General features: G+C 35.7%; 1 protein-coding gene across 3 annotated transcripts in view; it reads right to left on the bottom strand.

The window, feature by feature from the left end:
- The window catches only part of MED15 (mediator complex subunit 15), a 92,153-nt gene that overhangs the window by 68,450 nt on the left and 647 nt on the right, over window positions 1–23,056 (bottom strand). For 2 of the 3 annotated variants that reach the window (XR_011335251.1, XM_069841463.1), the window contains exon 2: window positions 2,364–2,451. The exons of the other annotated variant lie outside the window; for it this stretch is intronic. Coding sequence is in view for 1 of the 2 variants with exons in the window: in XM_069841463.1 (XP_069697564.1) it covers window positions 2,364–2,451 (88 nt within the window). In the remaining variant the exon portion in view is untranslated. The remainder of the gene's footprint in view (window positions 1–2,363; window positions 2,452–23,056) is intronic. 3 annotated transcript variants of the gene reach the window in all.

Below are 23,056 nucleotides of genomic sequence, written 5' to 3'. Positions count from 1 at the left end.
GCACCTGAAAAACCACAGTGTGTCAACCCCAATGGAATTGCAAGCAGCAGTAGTGTCTTCTTTTAAATGTTCCACATTCCACTGGCCTTGTTCTATAATACATTTATAACACTTCACCAGAATATTGCACCTGAAAAACCACAATGTGTCAACCCCAATGGAATTGCAAGCAGCAGTATTGTCTTCTTTTAAATGTTCCACATTCCACTGGCCTTGTTCTATAATACATTTATAACACTTCACCAGAATATTGCACCTGAAAAACCACAATGTGTCAACCCCAATGGAATTGCAAGCAGCAGTATTGTCTTCTTTTAAATGTTTCACATTCCACTGGCCTTGTGCTATAATACATTTATAACACTTCCGCAGAATATTGCACCTCAAAAACCACAGTGTGTCAACCCCAATGGAATTACGAGCAGCAGTAGTGTCTTCTTTTAGTTGTTCCACATTCCACTGGCCTTGTTCTATAATACGTTTATAACACTTCACCAGAATATTGCACCTGAAAAACCACAGGGTGTAAACCCCAATGTAATTGCAAGCAGCAATAGTGTCTTCTTTTAAACGTTGCACATTCTGCAGTCAGCCTCTGTACTTAAATTGCGTCTTTTAAAGTACCACAAATGCCCAGGTATTTTCGTTGCTTAACATTGTTCTTTAAATTTAATTAATCATATCTAGACTTCGTGGAATTTCCACGAGATTCGCAAGGTTTACTGTGCACGCGGTATAGACTGTATGAGAAGGGGGCGTGCAACGGACGGAGTATGCCTCTAATGTAAACACTGAGCAGTATACTGTGGTTACAATAAAACCTGTATCCTGCATTCAAGAAATATAATGAATGATCAATGAAGTAGGAAATGTCTAAACATGTAAATACACAATTATTTTATAGTGAGATATATTAACTCTTAAAATATAATGTAAGATACATCATTCTTGAATATGTGCATTGCAGTGAAGAGTTACATACATTTTGAGCGACTGCAAAGTAACCTCCTCCAATGGTCACTTAAACAGTTTTTATATAGGGAAAATGTACGTTCAACATCACACGATGTAATACGTGCATATTTGAAGAACGGAAAGTCACTACTTTTTAGTACACCAACTTCAGACATCTTGTGGTGACCTGATAGTACATCATTTATAATACGAAGTTGTGAATAGGAGAATTTTTAGCAATGATGTTTCTCAACTTACATTTCACTTTTTCTGAAGTTAGTGAATTGTTATTTTGGATAACGGTTTGTGATACCTTATCCACTATATTAAGGGCTTCTGAGAGTTGTAGTTTAGACGATTCTAACAAGCTGTTGCTTTTGGACACGATTTTAAAATTAGAATCAATGAACAGAATATCTTCCAATAGCTGTTCAGAAAGCAATGATTTTACAGCTGCAACAGCGAAACCTCTCTGTGCTATCCAATGCATCAATTACCTCCATTATTTTTCCGTAATGTTCTGCATAATAATTAACAGCATCCAACCACGTTCCCTAACAGGTCAAGACTGGCTGTGGGGGTAAGGGTATTCCAGGAGCAATTGTTTGGAACAGCAACACTCTCATTTTAGTATGTTTGATTGAATTCTTGTCTGCACTGAACAAATGTTAAACTTTGACTACTCCAACCACAGTAATGCAAAAACAAGTGCTTACATAGGTATACATTAGCTGCAGCTGCTCTATCTATTTGGACCGGTCATAACTCTTAACATGAACTGCTGTACTACGAAACCGGGAGGTCGCTCACCTCCTCTACATCGGCAACCTGATTGTATGCTGCATGTGGCAATTCTACGAAGTCTAATCATATCAATCCAATGGAATTTATAATACATATGACGTTTTGAAATATGGTAATATAGAATTAACACTAAAGAAATCTTCGTTTTCACATTAAAAAACATACATGGTGTAAGACTTGAACCCATAACCCATATTGGTTGGACATCTTAACTATTTGAGCTAATATATCAGGCACACTACTGCCTTTTGCATTTCTGATCTGACTGCAAGTATGCCCTACTGAGTTTATGAAAATCGAGTATAAATATGCGTGAATAGAGAAATTCGTAAAATGAAGGCAAAGAAGACTCCATCCGGTGTAGGCTACTTTTCGCAACATTAAGTTTCATCTTATTATCTACACTCCGTATACTGAGAAAGTAAAAATAAGTTATGTACCACTACCATCAGTGTAAAGCAGTAATTAATGTAAACACAGTAGGCCTAGCTATGGGATGAAAATTCTTCAAAGAAAATACGTAAAATTCAAGAAGACCTACTTCATGTTGTACCAAATGTAACAGGAATGGAAAACTTAAATAACAAGTTATTACATGATCTAACCTTTGATTTAGCTTTCTGAAAAACATGACTCTCCATCTCCATGCTATTTTTGGTTGTTGGCATACCAGAATTGCGAATAGCTTCCTCTCTGAAAAACATGAAACATAAGACCTTATACAGTAAAATTATAATGTATATAGTATCCTTTTTGGGTAATACATAACACATGACATAAGTATTCACTGGGCAAGGTCTCAACACGTTCACAAATATTACATTTTGAACTTACCAATAACAGCGCCAGCCAGCATCTATAATTACGAATAAAGTGCGACTGCCTGGTGTGTACTCAAATAATATTATTAAATATCGTCAGAGGTATGAATTGGTTGGGATCATAATTTCAGAACTCAGAATATCAACGAAATATACGTTTTTCTAAGATTTTCAAAATGATTAAGGTTATTAACTCTGTCCTAATATTGAAGAGGGCACAATGGATCCACTGGAGTGGGAGGTCTTAAGAGTTAATAATTATAATAATTTCTTGTTTCTCATATCTTATCCATTTAAGAATACTGTAACTCCATCTTACCTGTAGGAAAAGATCTCAATTTCACTCTCAATGAGTTCATGTCAGAAACTCATCTCAAATAACGGGCACAGACCTCCAGAGCAGATTGACAATATAAAAAATTAACTGTAATGATTTGAAAACTTTCTTGAAATGCTATATTAAGAAACAATGTCACATACTTGGACAGAGTGAGTAGCTGATTGGCTTTTTCCATGAATTTCTACACTGTCACATGGCATGTGAAGCACACAATGTGTTGCACCAGCTCAATGAGCACTATCCACTCAAGAACAGGGCCTGCTCAGTTTTTACTTTACATTCACTCAAGCTTCAATTTCGCAATCTTGCCGGTACTGTCAGTATAGGCAGCTAATTTGTCATATTTGTCAATCTGCTATGGGTATCTATGTATAATAAGTAATCCAATTCTGAAATGATGGCATCCACTAAGTACCCATTTTGTCTTCCTTAGGGACCATCCTACTTTTTGGGATAGAATAGGAGTGTATGGGTTAGTATAAAGGTGGTTGTCGTGCTATCAAGTTACCTCTCACACTGTGTTACTACCAAACCACAATATATCATTACTTAGCTTTCTAGTATTATATTACACTAATGTGATCTTAAAATTCTCAACTATTATTCTTTCAATATTTATTTCATTTCATTAAGGCTACACACGTAAAATAAAATAAATCTTACAATTTGAAACTATACATCAGTTTTAGGGAACTATGTTTTCTATCATAACTTTACAAAACTCCCACCTCACTCCACTTTCTACCGACCATCTTCTGCTAGGAAAAGAGGACTACCCTCACTGCTAGGGCCGCCGACAGGATTTATGGGCCCCTGTGCAATATTGTGCTCGGGCCCCATTGAAAAAAAAAAGTTAAAAATGACAAGTTACCAATTTTTCTGACCATAATAATTATTTACAAAATAAATAAAAGATAACACTATACACCTATATGAATCTAAAAATATACACTTTTGTTACATTGAAAACATTTAGCAAAATTTCACATTAGCACAATATTTTATAGTCATCACGCTTCTTTTTCAGTAGGGCCTACATAGTATTTCGTGACGAAACTTTCGTCTTTTCATTGTCGTTTTTTTCGTTTCGTTTTCATAAAACACTATTCTTAAACAGCTGTAATTTCCGACTTGCAGACCAACATTAACAAACAACTTTCCTTGACTTCAGTGATGCAAAATCATCAATTATATCAAAATTTAAAGACCTAGCAAGATAGCTCTACAGACTAAGGAGGCCAAGGTTACTCAATCTTTCTTGACACATTGTTGCTCTGAATACATTTTTATTTCCTTCATTTTATTTCAAGTTGGTGTGAACTTGAGTGTTGCTAGTGACTGTGCAGAAAATAAACCAATCTCAAGTCTGTCTCTTCAGGTAGTCAAAAATGAAGACAGTTCATGCTTAGAAGTGAATACTGATGGACCATCAGTGATGGTTGTGGCTGTTTAGAAAAAAAAATTCTGATAACAGTAGTATTGAATCAGAACAAGCAAACAATAGTAAAAATGATGTGTTAATATGTGCAAGTGAAACAAATTTACACACACCAGTTCCTAACTCTGAGTCATAGCAAGTAACATGCGACCTTGGAAAACTAAAAAGTGGCAGACAAATTGTGTCATTGAATGTGTTGTTCGAAAAATTACTCCCAACCTGCCTAATAACATTCTATGTGACGGAACAAGAGCCTTTCCAGTATTATTTTCAAAACTCAAGAATGGAGAATGTGTTCCCAGAGACTGGCTAGTGTGGAGCGAAACAAATCAGTCACTGTACTATTTTCCCTGATTTGTTTCACTCCACACTAGCCAGTCTCTAGGAATACATTCTCTATTCTTGAGTTTTGAAAATACTGCAATACTGTTTTTGGAAAGGCTCTTGTTTTCGAACAACACATTCAATGACACAATTTGTCTGCTACTTTTTAGTTTTCCAAGGTCGCTCAATTTCACACCAAGTTCAAACAAAGTTCTACTCCCTTTCTTAATATCTTCCAATTTTTCTGTCTCACCTTGCGCTTCTCAGCTCCTGACTTATGCTTCTACGTGTCCATTGTCCACTGGTAACACTAATGAACAGAATTTACTAGACAAATGACAACGAAAAGACGAAAGTTTCTCCACGAAACACTATGTAGGCCCTATTGAAAAGGAAATGTAATCCTCCGCCTTGGATTTGGGAGAGTCCACTAGCAAATTGCGGTGGGCCGGCAGGGGTTGGTAGTTAAGAGGACAAGCCTATTGAATGTGTTCGGTACAAGCGACGGAAACATATTTCACGCAAATCCCGGAGCCCTCAAGTGTCATGTCGATGATTTTTAACGGGGGAAACCGATATTATGTAATTTTATTCGTTATGATCAGAATTTTTTTTTAATCTGACAATACTTATTGTGTAACAACACATATGTGGAAGAAAAAGCATAAAGAAGTCTGTGATTTAAGTGCGCGAAATTATCGATTAGAAATCACATATTTGAAAACACATTTAAGGCAAATACTCCTGTATGTTAAATTCAATTAATTATGAAGTGCTGACCTTTGTTTATAATTATAATGCATAGGAACTGTAATATAATGATTATTTCGTGCTTGATTACAATTATTACAAAGAATGGTTGAGAGTTCGTGTGTCACACTCAAATGGACATTTGTTTATATTTCTTCAAAACCATTTCATTTTTTAATATTTTATAAATGTAAAAGTGAGACATCACATAACAATCAACTTCTTATATGGACAACATTTTGATTTATGTACAAATTCTACAAGAAAAACTCGTGACACACGTAACGCAATGACTGTGACATAAGAAACATAACATTTTTGTTCATGTGTCACTAAAGTTTATCCTCAAATCCAGTTACAATTTTTATTGTTATTGGAAGTCTTTACGCCTAAACATCATTAGCTAATCTAAATCAACACTAAGTATTTGAAATTCTTATTGTTGATTTAGATAATTCTGTGTGTGTACACGCACCTGTGCGTTTTTTTAAGTACATATACTTACTTACTGGCTTTTAAGGAACTCTGAGGTTCATTGCCGCCCTCACATAAGCCCGCCATTGGTCCCTATCCTGAGCAAGATTAATCCAATCTCTACCATCATATCCTACCTCCCTCAAATCCATTTTAATATTATCTTCCCATCTACGTCTCGGCCTCCCCAAAGGTCTTTTGCCCTCTGGCCTCCCAACTAACACTCTATATGCATTTCTGGATTCGCCCATACGAGCTACATGTCCTGCCCATTTCAAACGTCTGGATTTTATGGTCCTAGCTCTGTGTTGTGTAACTTTCTCCATTCTCCTGTAACTTCATCCCTCTTAGCCCCAAATATTTTCCTAAGAACCTTAATCTCTGTTCCTCTCTCAAAGTGAGAGTCCAAGTTTCACAACCATACAGAACCGATAATATAACTGTTTTATAAATTCTAACTTTCAGATTTTTTGACAGAAGACTAGATGACAAAAGCTTCTCAACCAAATAATAACAGGCATTTCCCATATTTATTCTGCGTGTAATTTCCTCCCGAGTGTCATTTATGTTTGTTACTGTTGCTCCAAGATATTTGAATTTTTCCACCTCTTCGAAGGATAAATCTCCAATTTTTATAGTTCCATTTCATAATATATTCTGGTCACGAGACATAATCATATACTTAGTCTTTTCGGGATTTACTTCCAACCCAATCGCTTTACTTGCTTCAACTAGAATTTTTAGCGTTTCCCCTAATCGTTTGTGGATTTTCTCCAAACATATTCACGTCATCCGCATAGACAAGAAGCTGATGTAACCCGTTCAATTCCAAACCCTCTGTGTTATCCTGAACTTTCCTAATGGCATATTCCAGAGTGAAGTTAAAAAGTAAAGGTGATAGCACATCTCCCTGCTTTAGCCCGCAGTGAATTGGAAAAGCATCAGACAGAAAATGGCCTATACGGATTATGCTGTAAGTTTCACTAAGACACATTTTAATTAATCGAACTAGTTTCTTGGGAATACCAAATTCAATAAGGATATTATATAAAACTTCTCTCTTAACCGAGTCATACGCCTTTTTGAAATCTATGAATAACTGATGTACTGTACCCTTATACTCCCATTTTTTCTCCAATATCTGTCGAATACAAAAAATCTGATCAATAGTCGATCTATTACACCCAAAACCACACTGGTGATCCCCAATAATTTCATCTACATATGGAGTTAATCTTCTCAAAAGGATAATCGACAAAATTTTGTACGACGTCAACAAAAATAGTATTCCTCGAAAGTTACTACAGTTAGTCTTGTCCCCCTTTTTAAAAATAGGTACGATTATGTACTCCTTCCATTGTTCTGGTACAATTTCCTTTTCCCAAATTGCAAGTACAAGTTTATAAATTTCGCTAGATAATGCCCTTCCACCCTCTTGTGTTAATTCTGCTAGAATTTGATCAATACCTGGAGACTTGTACTTTTTCAGATTTTCTATCGCAATTTCGACGTCACAAAGTGTGGGTTCCGGTATAAATGGCTCAGCAGTTTGTATTTCAATTTCGTCCCGATCATTTCTATTTGGCCTATGTATATTTAGTAATTGCCCAAAATAGTTTTTCCATCTGTTCAGGATTGAATGAGAGTCTGCAAGCAAGTCACCATTCTCATCCTTGATCACGTTTACCCTTGCATGATATCCGTTTTTAAATTCCTTTATACCCTTATATAAATCTCGAATGTTTTTATTCTTACTATTTGTTTCTATCTCATTCAGTTTTTCCTTCAAGTAATCTCTATTTTTATTCCTAAGTGTACGACTTGCTTCCCGTCTTTCATTGAAATAATTATCTCTATTCTCCACGATTGGATCCTGTAAGAATTTCAATTTTGCCTGTTTCCTTCTATCTACTACAATGGAACAATCTTCATCAAACCATGGTTTCTTTTTCTTAGTTTCATGGTAACCTATGTTCTGCTCAGCTGCAATTGTGATATTATCTGGGATATTGTCCCACACGCTATTAACATCTAACTCTTCCTCAGCTTCGTCAGCAGTTGCTAAAGCAGCAAACCTATTTGAAATTTCAACCTGATAACATTGCTTAGTTTCCTCGTCCTTTAATTTCAGAATATTGAATCTACTAATATTAGCTTGTTGCTCTACTCGCTTGGCTACTGATACTCTTTCTCTTAATTCTCCAATTACCAAATAATGGTCAGAATTACAGTCTGCCTCCCTGAAAGTTCAAATGTCTACTATACTAGTGTGCCTTCTTTTATCTATCAAGATGTGATCTATCTGCTTGTGTCATTCCGTCTGGAGAAGTCCAAGTATATTTATGTATATCCTTATGGGGGAATGTTGTACTCTTGACAATTAAATTTTTTGATGTGGCAAAGTTGACTAACCTAACTCCATTGTCATTACTACTTACGTGTAGGCTCTCTTTTCCAATTGTTGGTTTAAAAATATCCTCCCGGCCTACTTTAGCATTGAAATCCCCCAATAAAACTTTCATGTGATATCTAGGTAACTGATCAAAAGTGTGTTCCAATTCCTCATAGAAGCTATCCTTTATATGGTCGTCTTTCTCTTCTGTTGGGGCGTGAGCATTTATAACTATGATATCGCACCATCTACCCTTAAGTACTAAATACGATAACCTGTCACTGATAAATTCGGCCTTTTTTACTGCTGACTTTATTCTTTTATGTACAATGAATCCTGTTCCTAATTGGTGATTATCATTTCCTTCCCCATAATACAATAAGTAATCGCCTATTTGTGATATGCCATTCCCATCTAACCTAACCTCTTGTACTCCCACTAAATCTATTCTATATCTAGCGAGTTCTTTTGCTACAAATGTTACCCGTCCTGTTCTATAAAGACTAGTTACGTTCCACGTACCAAATCTTATAACCTTATTCCTTTGCTGTGATCGTGCCGGAGAATCAGTCCCATTCCAAGGCTTACTGTTAGGTTTCATAACAAGCTGTTTTTTATGGTGATGGGTTGTTAGCCCTTCGCCCAACCTCCAAGCTGGAGGACCATCCCTTATCAGCTGTCCACGACTGCTTATTCAATATATTCGCAGCTACCCTCCATATCTGGAGGCCGTCTCCTCTATCCACAACCTGAGGACGTGCCATGCCGTGGTGATAGGGACCCACAATACATGGTTTAAGTACATATACTGTAGATTAAACATTCTTGAAAATTTGTGTTCAATAATTGCTGTAAGGGGGAAAGGAATTGGCCACCCTACCCTATTATCTTCTGGTTTAGTTGGCTCATAAGTGGTGCCTTCTTGGTATCACTTGTGAGGTTCACACCTGTCTTCGAACAGTTACCAAACAACAACAATTGTTGTAAAAATAATAGTGTCTAGGCCTAAAATTCATATAAAACATTTAATTTATGCCTAAGTTTGTATAAAATATTTATTATTTTTAATTTCTTCAATTAAAAGCTTCCAAACCTATTACAAAAATTGGTTATGTTAATTTATTTCATGTAAAAAAAAGTGGGCACGCCTCCTTGTAGGGGTGGCAGCATAGAGCCCAGTTTAGGTGTGTGTGTGTGTGTGTGTGTTAATCGAAAATTAAGGGCTAGAAAATATTGAGAATAGGATGCATGTTTATATGACATTTTTTTTCGATTAATACACACACATACCTGAACTGGGCTCTAACCTTAGAGAAATGCCGCTGCCCCTATTTATGGTATGTAGGTAGCCACCATGTAGGTCTACGTATAAATAATTTGGTGTATATATTTGCACATCAGGTGAATGGTACTAAATTTCTGATATTAATTTAAAATTGTTTTATTTAATAATATTAATTAACTTACCCTAGATATCATTTAGCAATTCTAAAATGTAGCTTTTTAAAATCTATATTAGTTATACATCTTGATTACACAACTTGATTATTAGTTGTTCTATTGATGTCATAAATATTTATAACTTTTGAACGTTTTTATAATAGTATTTTCAAGAATTTAAGTTAGATAAATTTAGTTTGAGGTAACACAAAAAATGAGGTAATCTCAGCCCACTGGATCACTGACCCAACTTCTTCAGTTACCATTAACGGTGCAGTAGGCATACTCTACTACAAAAACATGGGGCAACATGATGAACTATGCACTCAGTGTTACGCAGTTATATCTAATGTTTCGAAATATACATCTTAGGCATAAATTTTGAACAAAGCAACACTTGATGATTTTTGCAGTAATAGAACAATAAAGAAAGTAACTGCCTGGAAGGGATCATGCAGCCGCACATTTTAAGAATAGATACTGTTCGATTCCCACTAATTACCTGGTTGGGTTTTTTTCCCAAGGTTTTCCACAATCGTTTGGTGAATGTCAGGCAATCTATGGCGAATCCTCAGCCTCATTTCCCCAAATACCAATTCGCTGTCACTAATCCCATTGACATTAAATAACCTAGTATTGTAGTTGATACAGTGTCGTTAAATGAGCAAGTAAAAAAAGGCCTCAAATAATCAGGAGAAGTTACAAAGCTTATGGTGGCGAAGAATTTAAAGTGTCTGTGATGTTCAAGGAAGGGAAGTACTACAAATGGCAGAAAAAGCGGACCTATTGGTATATTCGTCACATGACATTACACAGGAGATATCACCACGTATGGTTGTGAATAACCGTGAATATTTCAAATCTGAAAGTGTATTTTAGTATAAGTTGTTTTGTATAATAAGAACTGTAGGCACAGTGTATTAAGTCTTTCACAAGTTATGTATTATAGTGCATTTAAAAGAATTGGTAATCAACATGACAGAAATGTTCGTCAGTCACAAAATATTTGTAATATTTTGTTAATGGCACAGTTATTTTTTTTAAAGTTTGTGATTTAGCAGTTACATGTACTACATACGTGTCTTAATTGTTTGGAAAACAACTGAATGCATTTATGTCATTTGGCACAATAATATGAACATTTTCCATTTTGGTAATAAATTAAGTGGCAAGAAAATGTTCGTGTGTCCCACCATATAATATTTCATATTTCTCTATTGGCCTTATTGTTTCTTTTCATTAAGAATTTGTGTTTATATATAGGAATGCTTATGTTAAAAGACAGTAATGTCTTTGTCATGAACTGCTAAGGCCGTGTCTCAAAGCTACATTTTCAGCTGAAGTGAACTAGATTGCTGACTAAATAGCCGGATGTGACGTCAGAAGTTATGATCCAAAGCTACATAGTGCATAGCAATCAAGTCCGTAGTAGCTAGTAAACGAAAATGTTTGCTTGATTGTTGGCTTGTTCACTAAACAAACATGGATGCCTCATCAGCAATTGGGGTTATGAAAACTGAAAATGCTTTGGAAGTTAAATAATGTAAATATAATGTAGAATAACACATTAACTTTCAACACTGACATTGTTAGTATTTTCTGTACAATGTTTGAAACATTGTACAGAAGGTAATACAATACAATGTCAGTGTTCAACTGAAAATGTAGCTTTGAGACACAGCCTAAATATCCTGCGAAGATCACAGTTACTTCGAAAATGTTACTTGTGTCACTATGAAATATAATACGTAATATTAATGTAATATTAATATTATTTCGGAATATGTAGTTTATTGCTTTCGGGTGTTAAATATTAGGTATGGTACCTTGTTGTCTAGTTTCAGCCTGTTGTGGGCTATCTCTAGAACTGGTTGGTCCTGGTCTTCGCGCCTTCTGTTTGCTTTTCCTGTGGGGGTGTGTCTGTGTAGTGTAATGTGAAGTCGCTATACAAATACACCCCCAAGGGAAAGCAAACAGAAGGCGCAAAGACCAGGACCAACCAATTCTGAAAATAGCCCAGAACATGCTGAAACTAGTCAACAAGGTACCATACCTAATATTTAACACGCGAAAACAAACTACATATTCCGAAGTGATAGTGTTGAAAGTTGTGTAATCAAGATGCATTTAATATTATACTGAACATAAACAATGAACAGGACACTTCTTGTCACTGTATTAGAGAAGTCGGAATGTGTTGTAACGTGGTGGACCCTGTACAGGCAATAGTATTAAGACGACAATTTTCATACATTATCAGATGTTTATTTACCTCCGCATTGTTCTTGTATGGAAAAATCGGAATAATCATTAACAAGGTATTATAAAAAATGCAGTATAGAATTCAGTGCATGTCTTCCTTCATATTAACCGAAACTAATTTCCATATTAATAGAATGTATCGAACGCACATAGAGTTCCTGTGCTGCAAATAATATAACAAATCATGTCAACTATCACAGCGGCATAATACATTTGGCATCAAATGTCTGTTTACCTGAATATTTTTCTTATCAGATTTCAGTAGAAGGATGTTCTGTGCAAAGGAATAGAGAGAAGGTACATGTTCCGGGTTCGAAGTAATGAAAGGTAAACAAAACGAGATACTATGGCCTACTAAATTTCAGACAAGAAAATTGATGTAAACCGACACTTTATGTAAAATGTACAATATTATGCCGCTGTGATACGTAACGTGATTTGTCATCTTATTACAGAGCGCGAACTCTCCATGTGCGTTTGGTACAGTCTGTTAATATGGGAATTACGAAATTACTTTTAGTTACTAGCAGCGGCGGATTTTCATGGGAGGCAAGGGAGGCCGAGCCTCCCCTAATATTTTAACAGAACACAATATGGCAGTAATAATTTCAGCTGAATTAAGATCACAGACAAGTTACAGCAAATGACGAACATTTTTCCTTTTATATTAATCTTATTATTCACTACGACTAAGATGTAAGTTACGTAAAGTCGACCACATCCAGTTGGTGATACCTGCTCACTATACTGTACATAGTACAAATAATTCGTACTAGAAAATAACAGATAGCGCTGTAACCTGCATAGTCGATATCTAGCAGCCTGCAGTGTCTATGTGAGAGCGGGAGAGAGGAGTCGACTACATGACGCTACTCCCCAGTAACCATGACAACAGCACTTCAACCAATAAGATAGCTGGTTAGAAGAGTGTTTAAACTTGACTAGAACGCGAGAAGGAAGCCGATTTGGAGACGTCCTACCCACCGCTGATAACTGTACTGCTTAGTCACGGCCGGTTTCGGAAGCTTTCTCTGTTCTTGGTTTTAGAAAATTGAGTCACGTGTTGTTAGTTTTCTCTCCCTGCATAAAAGTTTTCATTTATGTTGTTAGATTTTCTCTTGTTTGCGGGTGTTCTTGTTATTTTATTCTTTTATGTTACGAGATGTATTTACTTATACAGTATTTTAAATATATCGAGAGTTTAGAAACAAATGCAGATTTGTCTCTAGCTTCTTCTAGTAGCAGTTATTCAATATGTTGTGGCCTATTTGATCGGTTTGCGAAGAAAGAGGAACGTCCAGTTAATTTGCTGTACAATTAGGCTAAGTAATAGAAATGAGCAAGCCCCAGATTCTTAGGTTCGAATCAATTTTGTTGCTATATCGTTACTGTGGAAATATTGTTTTTCTTGTTCGTTTTATGTAGCAAAGAGTAACATTCTTAAATGCAATATGACCTAAAAAAAGACCTAATTCGTAAGTTAGGACTTAAAGTGTCCCAAAGAGTGGCAATCTTTACCAAGCCGTTGTAATATATTAACAGTATTTTGTTTATATTTATTTTTTTCCCTAAAATCATGTAAATTCCTAAACATAAGATTTAAAATTCTAAAACATAAATTGGAAAACCTAATTTTAATTCCTTAAAATCTATAAATTCTGCGCTTGGTAATGAGGTACGTCACAGGCCTTATATTTTTATATTCTCATCATTCATGTCTTGGCCTCCTCAACTTTCAAACCCACCGTCCGCTACTGGTTACTAGGCATTAGATTCTATAAAGTAATGAATTTTTTATAGTACCTTGTTGATGATTAGTCCAATTTTTCCACACACGAACAATGTGGGGGTAAATAAACATTTGATAACTAAATGAAAATTGTATTACGCAGTCATCTTAACTCTTATGTTGCTGCCTGTGTAGAGTCCACCACACTACAGGACAGACTCCGATCTCTCTAATACAATGGCAAGTGCTTCTATTAAATGTCCAGTAAAATAATGTTTATATATCTATGCATTTACAGAATATCTTTGTACGGTTACGAAAGAGCGAGGCAAGTCTCGCATTATATGCGAAATGATAAAGGTGGGTTATGTTAGGTTGTGACGCAGGTTCTAGTTTCATCAAATGCAACAGTACTGCCTAAAGAAAGTCCGTCCACTCTAGACAGTAATACAGCCATTCCATACAGGCCTAAATATTAACCTTAATGAAAAAAATAAAACTAATTAAAAAAATATCTTCTGACACTAATTTAAAATGTCAACTGACATGAGTCAGTTGTTTTAGTTCATAATTTTCACTAAAAAATTAAACATTTCGACTTATACGTCAGGTAAATATACCCTGTGAATATGTTTGGCTAATTTGGCAACCTTCCTGCATTAAGAATCAACTGATACGTATGTTCCTAAAGAAAGGGAGACAATTACTTATTTACCTGTGCAAATAATTTTGTTCTGATGGATCTTAAAAGATTATTATTAAATTTTAGAAAATTTATGATTTGTGTGTCCCAACCATAACAAAAAAAAAAGTATACAAGTTTTAATATTTACAAAATGAATGGGTACAAAATCATGCAACTTTCTAAAAGTAAGGTTTTGTTGATGGGTTATAGGTTTACTTTAAGAAAACTATTATTTAAAGGCTTTTTAAAGCGTATGGGTGGGGCATCATACTTTGTAATGGATGGAACCAGATTCTTCTTAAGTTACTAGCCGAAGCCATACGTCGGCAACACTGTAATTAACTGTCAACCGGAGGCCTACTTTCCAGAACACGCGTTTGTGCTAATGCCGATTTTCAATGTAAATTAATGTTACAATATAAGTGTGTGTCGAGGGAATTATGTTCGCGGTCGTATCAAACGTTAATTGTTGATATATTATAAAGTGCGTGCGTGTTGGCGATAAAAACAAGACAATAAATGAAAATATGGCTGCAGTCGTTTGCAATTTTTACGGTTATTATTGAGTTAGTTAGTTAGTGGGGTTTAAAAAGGGCGCGTCAGCTACTATGGCTACTTGCGCCCTTATCTAAAATCTTTTACTAAACACAAACACAATACAAAAACCAGAATGCTTACAAATATTAAATATTTGTATAAACTACATTTTTATAGTCTTACTTGTGGTTTGTGTTGTATCAGAATTCTGGCCAAATTGTTGGGTCTCGCCTGCTATATCAATAGTTATGCCGTTCATTTTCAAGTTCATTGTAAACAGCTGTTTTGTGATCCCATAAATGTTGCAGTTTTGTTGAAGATTCGGAATGCCTGCTATACGTCAGAACTACCTATAATTTGTAGGTGCATACACTCAATTTGTTGGTTTTCAAGGTTTGTTTATTAATATTTCTTTTGTAATAAATTAGTTATAAACATGTTTCTTTTCACTTCGTATTTACAGGATTTAAAGTTCACTGAGTTTACGCTAATTGGCACATACTTACTAGATAATGTGTTGTTTTGTTACGTATTATGTTGAAGGTATGTTTCTGCATTTTTTCATAGGTCTTTATACTTGGCCTAACTGTATTTACATCCTCATACTTTATTATAATATGTCAATAGTTTCCTCTGTTTACATTTTTATTTTATTTGCATAATTTACACTCTTAGCTTGTTATCTGTAGTTATATTCATTTAAAATTATACCATATTTTAAAAAGTTTATAACAAACAATAAAGTATAAAAGTATTGTTATGGTGACTGGCCAGGTTCAAGCTAAAACTGGCTTCTTGGGCATCTGAAATATTTATAGAAAAGCACGACAGATAATCACATGAAATTAAAATTTATATGTTATCCTAGACCTTTCACGTCAGAGATAAAACAACATTAAGCGGAAAAACATTGTCAATTTACTAGCCACATAATGGTTAATTGATTGGAATAGGGTATTGCGAAAGTACGTCGTTATTTTATTTATTCTTGGTACAAGTAACATTTCTTTAAATTTTAAATATTTATTTATTTTGCCTTGTACCATAAGTAAAAAACACGTATGCTTTTAATTTTTTTTTAAGTTAATAAGAGGCTGTATGCAAGTACTTACGCGGTATTCTGAAACTCAAAATACCATTTCGGTTTCCGTAATAAATTACGTACAGTACATGAATACAGTGAATCTTGATCATATGCACTTAATTTTGTATCAATTAATGTCGAAAATGCACATGTGACAACGAAATCAAACCATTAAAACAACAAACGTCATGCCTTTATTTCACCTCCGCCCGCCTCCACTCAGCGTTGCCAAACCTACCCATGCTAGGCTTGTAACTGAAGAAGGCTCTGATGGAACACACGCATAATTTTCATTATATTATATGTGTACTACGACATACAATGGTTTTCAGACAAACATATTATGTAGTCTTAGGCCAGGGTTGCAAAACTGGGGAACAGAGAGGTGAAAGCTGGGGAAAGAGTTCGTTCCCCCATCCACAAGGCCGGAGCCTTCAATGATATTTGTGTGATGTTTGGCACACACACTCAGCGTCTTCCGAATCTCACCGGACTGGTGGACATCAATGACGTCACGTTGCAGCGAAATAGAAACAAAACTGTTGAAAGGTTGGATGGCTATCATGGCGGCTGTAAAAGTTGTTGTACGTGCTACGTAGCAAGATTTTCCAAATTTCCATATTGTCATCTCGGTCAAAGAATAAAGAGCATAAACAATTTATTTCTTTAATCAGTAGTAAACTGGTCTGTTGACATGTTCGTTCATAAGTCATTTTTTTACGTTGTGCACATTACAAACAATACAGCAGAACACACCGCCATGACACCAGTGCATGCTGTCATTCGTTTGCTAATTCTCGCCCTATACAAGAACCAATCAGATTCACTGATAGCGGCTGATGGATACTGCCACCACCTCTGCAAGCTGATGGAACCGGTAGAGCATCAGTGACGTCATCGTTGAAATTCGGAACACCGTGATGCCATCAGATTGCTCGGTGCTGAGATTCAGAATACGCTCCAAGTTCTCTCTCGTCTTCTCCCCTTACCATACAATGACGCGAGGATTGAAGGGAAGAGATGAGTTACTTGTTCCAGCTTATGACATATGTGCTTCAATTGTAGAACAGTTTTGCATCCCTGTCTTGGTATGGTTCCGCTACGGCGATCATCACCGCTTGATTACCTCTACATATAAATAAATGGAGCTGGTTTCTTTACTATGTCCTGTGTCGGCTGCAGGAATCTACGTTGACGCTCATCGCTCTGGATTGACTTGGCTTCAAATGGACAGCGATATTCGTCGTTCATTTAGAAAACAAACGAGTGCCGATATCACAAATATGGCTGCAAAACATAGTGTATTTAGCAATTTCTTACAAATAAATTATGAAACTTTAATTAACCATGTTTCCAATCATCCTACATTGTACGATATGAGTTCAAAAAAATACAGAGATACCCACAAGAAGGAAATTGTAGACACAGATTGGTAAGCCGTATTTGAATACAGGTTACTTAATTGTACGTATATTCCAATACATTGGATCAGTGTTCCGCAACCGATGTGCCGTGGCACACTGTGAAAATCACAGTACAGGCTCATTCACAATGAAAATTGAACATAACGTAAGCGTTAACTTAAAAATGTAACGGTAAAATCAAGAACATTCACGATGGGAACATAAGCATAACCACTAAGATACTTGGTAACCATGAAAACATAACAACGACGCCATTTCCTCATATTCTGTCGTATACATCAGCGCTCCACGATTGTGTACTGTTTGCAAATCACGTAAGCATAAGCATGAAAGTTTGGAGTTTGCAAACTTTCATGTTAACGTCTAACCGCAATGTTTATGTGAATCATTGTGAAAGATTCCATTTGATAACCTGGCCGCAAACTTCTGTGTTTATGTTATGGTTATGTTTAATTTTCATTGTGAATGGGTCTTAATGCTATGGTTCCCAGTAGATTGAAACTACATTTGTTAACAAAACATTCCTTTCTGTCAAACAAAGATGTATATTATTATCGTCGGTTATTGGAACAAAAAAAAAAAAAAACAAGTGACGCTCATGTCAATGTCAGCACAGGTTTCACAAAAAGTATAGAAAGCTAGCTATAAAGTAGCCGAACTTATCGTAAAAAAAAACACACACACATAATAGCTGAAACATTGTTAATGCATGAAAATGGGTAGTTTCAGATTTTCCCAACTGTATGGCCCCTTGCTGACGGTAATAAAGTGTTGATGGACTTAATTAAAGAACATTTAGTAATCTTGCAGCAGAAGTGCAAGAATTATTTCGGAGAAAGTGTACAAGATTTTTACTGGGTTCGTGATCCATTCACTGTGAATTCAAAACATCTTCCGAATAATATACTGGTACAAGAGGAACTAGCAGACTTAAAAGCAGACAGAATATTGAAATTAAAACTTCTCGAAGTGCCTTTGGAAACATTTTGGTTGTCAATAAGAAGTGAATACGCGGCTATATTCGAGATGGCAGTTAATATGTTATTGCCATTTTCAACTACATATGTGTGTGAACTGGGCTTCTCGACATTAACTGAAAATTAAAACATCAAAGAGGGAGAGACTCAAATTCATCGATGAAGAAATGAGGCTTGCACTGTTAACTACTCCGACACACATCAGCCACCTGTATGCAGCTAAGCAGGCCCAAGTATCACATTGAAAGTGTGAGTATTCACTTTAATATTAGTAATAGAAATGTATTTTCTACAGTAAATTACAGTTCATAAATTCTTAATAAATGCAAGAGTCGATTTCTGTTTTATAATAATAATAATAATAATAATAATAATAATAATAATAATAATAATAATAAATTTGACTACATTACGTAATTACATTAAGAGAGTCACATCATATATTTTTGAGGGGATTAACATTTTAGTGTGCCGTGTTGAGTCCAGGCCCATCTACGGTGTGCTGTGAGTATAAAAAGGATGTGGAACACTGCATTAGAGAAAGAATAATGAAAATAGTGTCAAAGGAATAGCACAGTATACTATACAGGGTGTTTAAAAAAATATGCGGCATAATTTCAGGTATGTATTTCCCACATGTAGACAATCAAAATAGTTCATTACAACATGTGTCCAGAAATGATTCATTTCCGAGTTATGGCTTTCACAACACTGAAATTCACCGGAACATTTTTCTTTCCGCAGGTCGTTGTCACCACAGAAGATGTTCAAAATGTCCACCTCCTGCTTGAATACAGACCTCACATCGATATCTCATTGACCTGCGAACACGATCCCAAACTCCAGCAGTATTGCGTATGTCCTCAGAACATGCCACAATTCGATTCCGAAGGGATTCCAAATCAGGCACCGGAGACGAATAAACCAATGATTTTAAATCGAGAGGGTTCAGATCAGGTGAGCATGGAGGCCTAGCAATTGGGCCACCTCTATCTATCCATCGATCAGGAAACCTTCGATCCAAGTATCGGCGAGCTGTACGACTGAAGTGTGCAGGAGCGCCATCATGCAAGAAGTGAATGTGTTGACGATTGATCAGTGGAGTGTCTTCTAAAACATGAGGTATGGTGTTTTCCAGTAAGTTTGTGTATGCCTGCCCCGTAAGTCTGTTTACAAGTACATGGGGTTCAACTAATCGATCACCAATGATACCGGCCCACATGTTGAGGGAGAACCGCACCTGATGATGAGATGGAACAGTTGCACGTGGGTTTTCATACGCCCATACGTGCTGATTGTGGAAATTTGTTATGCCATCTCGTGTGAACTGTGCTTCATCTGTAAATAATACTAGTTCGGATTTACACCACACTGCTGCAAGAACCACTGACAGAACCTAACTCGTGCAGGGTAATCTGCTGGTGACAGGGCCTGTACACGTTGCAAATGATAAGGATACAATTGATACTCTTTCAACAGTCTCCAGACAGTCGTATGAGGAACATTGACTTGCAACGCTACCCTTCATGTGCTGATAGAAGGAGTCATGTTCACAGCCTCCAGAATCTCCTCCTGTACTTCTGGAGTTGTAGATCTTGGTCGTCCCCTTCCCAAACCAGGAGAGTTAAATTTTCCATACTCGCACAGACGGTAATGGAGACGTATAAATGTCTTCCGATCTGAACATTGTCACTGTGGGTACCTCTCCTGGTACAAACGACGAGCCAGCGCAGCATTGCCGTCCGCCTTACCGTACATGAAGTGTATCTCTGCCAGCTCTTGATTTGAATACATGTCGCACAGTCTAACGCCTACACAACACTGAATGTAACCTTCGCCTCTGAATGAACTGTCAGAGTGCCCTCTTAATGTCTTCTTTGATGGCAACGACCTGCGGAAAAAAAAAAATGTTCCAGTGAATTAATTTCAATGTTGTGAAGGTCATAACTCGGAAATAAAGCATTTCCGGACACATGTTGTAATGAACTATTTTGACTGTCTACATGTGGGAAATACATACCTGAAATTAAGCCCTGTATTTTTTAAACACCCTCTATACAGTCACGAAGCTTAATACTTACTAAATATGCAAACATAGACAGTTGAAATATGCATCCCATACACAGTTGCTCACCAGGATCGCTACTATCGCCTCATCACAGACTCTTTCTCTAGCAGACCATAAAATGTATTGTACTTTCGATATCGTGTTCTTTTGAAAACATGAACACCTTTCTTCCACTATTGAAATATGAAATACATAAGGTTTATATATTATTTTCATAAAATATATATTATATTCTATAAACTAACCTTCCTGGATCTTTCAGAAAAAGGATAACTCTAACCTATTTTTCTTACAATTTATAGTACTACAAACGTCCCCTTGTCCCACATTATTATTTAAATTATTGTATTTTAGCCATTTACAGTTATTACAACCGATAACGAACATTTCACAGTTTACATAGCTTTTCACAAAAATGCGAAATACGGCACAGTCAATGCTTTTTTCGATCTAGACCAGGCCGTAATGTTTGTTGGGGGTTTTCTATTTCAGTGTATGGAGCTCGGTGAAATATTATAACTTTATTGCTTATCATTGCTAAGCTTTATTTAGTATAATGTGTCCATAAGTTCCGTTTACTTCTTGTTGCATAATATGTTGCAGAAATAATTACAAAACTGTGTTATTTTAATGTGAAGAGAATTTTACATGTTAACATAATCTGTTCGCGTCAACATTTTAAGTTTAGAATGGAAGCTATTTTGAGGTTTAATAAAAAAGAATTTATATTGTGATTTCAATTTAGCACATCTACCTTCCTTAATTTTAGACAAACATTTACCATATCACTCCTATGAAATTAGTCTACGTACAATTGTGTCACTTCGTCTCTTAAGTAGTAGATAAATACAATAATTCAGTACTCAATTGTAGTATTAAAATACAGACAAACTGAATGTCCGGGGTATCATACATGACATTATGCTTAATTATAAGGTATGATTGCGAATTTAGGAATATAAGTTAAATATAGTAAGAATAAACTTATAATTTTCATTTGAATGGCAAGCACTGGAGATCACTAAATTTAGACAGAAAGGGGCAACTGGTACAGTAAACATAGCTATAATTTCAACATATCTAAATATCCGTGCGGTGCAATTGAAAATTATTGAATCGAGCATAAATGAATGTACAAGAATTTCGCAATATTTGATCGAAATAAAGGCTGGTATTACACATACGAACAACGTAATTTTCACACCATAAATAATATTACATCTTAACTCGCAAGTGAATTATGTCTGAAGTGTCTCATAATCATTGTTTTAAATTTTATTAATGGAATTACACTACATTTTAGAGAAACATATGTTATTGTTTATGCATTCCAACTAATTTATATGGTTGAAACACCGCCCTTCGTGATCGGGTTAAGCGAGTTACATGGTCTGCCTTACGGCCTGTACAGGGCTGTATAATCTCGTAAGCAACGATTAGATCACAATGGCAGTGGCACAGTCTATTGTTCCTAGTACTCACAGCGCTCCAAGCGGCTAGCAACTATCGCGAGAATTGCAAAAAATCATCCCAAGCTTCGTTACTGTATATACTAGACTGTGGGAACAGGCTATCTTCTCCGAAATTCCAACCTTCAATAACGATAATTAATAGCCTATATAGCCAATTACTTGAGATCATTTTAAAATTCTACTGAAGTGTGTTTTAGAATTAATTTTAAGTTGAATAACTTGGACAAAACCTTGAATATTGTAACCACTATAATTTAGAACGATGTAATTAATTCTGACACGGATAACTCGCTCGGAAAATCATTTAAATATACAGTAAGTCTCTGTTTAAAGTGGCATAAATACAACAATGTATTTCAATGATACCTTTTACCTCTTCCTTTTGTTGAAATTAACCTGCAAGTAATTATGCTTCACGCAACAATGGTCGTCAACCGCCTCCCTTCCTTATATTCGCAATTGTCGATTTGATTGCACCATATTATGTTAATATTAACTCACTATACAGCAACACTAAAAAGGATGCAGAAAATAGGCTAAGATTGGAGAATTCTGGGTTTGTAGTGAAAGACCTGCCATTTGGCAGAACATTAAATTATCTATGTAAGCAGCAACAGGACATTATTTAGCTTATAAATGAAACTAAGTTTAGCGATGGTTTAATTTTAACCGTATTATTTTCTATATTTGAAAATCGACAATTCTTACTTATTTTCTTACATTGTTCTGCCTGCCCCGACCTCTGAGCTGGGTTACCAGATTGGACGATTTATTGCAATTTAGGCTACATAGGAGCAGTCGGGGGTATTCTTCAGACCATTTGCCACTACTGCAGTTATGCCGCTTTTGTACGCAATTGTATGTAATCAATGTCGCTAACATAATCAAGTCGTCAAAAGTAATGTTAATATGTATAATAATTCTCTAAATACTAAATTCGGTAGGAAGCGTTGGTTAATGTGACTAAGGTTAGGTTTGGTTTGTTAAGGATTTTTGAGTTGTTCTCATTCGAATAATCTGGTAACATGAAATGTAGGAATTTTTTTCACGGCCTACATTAATTTCAAATTGACATGGTATA

Source organism: Periplaneta americana, chromosome 12 (genome assembly GCF_040183065.1).
Source record: "Periplaneta americana isolate PAMFEO1 chromosome 12, P.americana_PAMFEO1_priV1, whole genome shotgun sequence".
Classification (NCBI taxonomy): domain Eukaryota; kingdom Metazoa; phylum Arthropoda; class Insecta; order Blattodea; family Blattidae; genus Periplaneta; species Periplaneta americana.
This window is presented reverse-complemented; position numbering and strand designations above follow the sequence as displayed.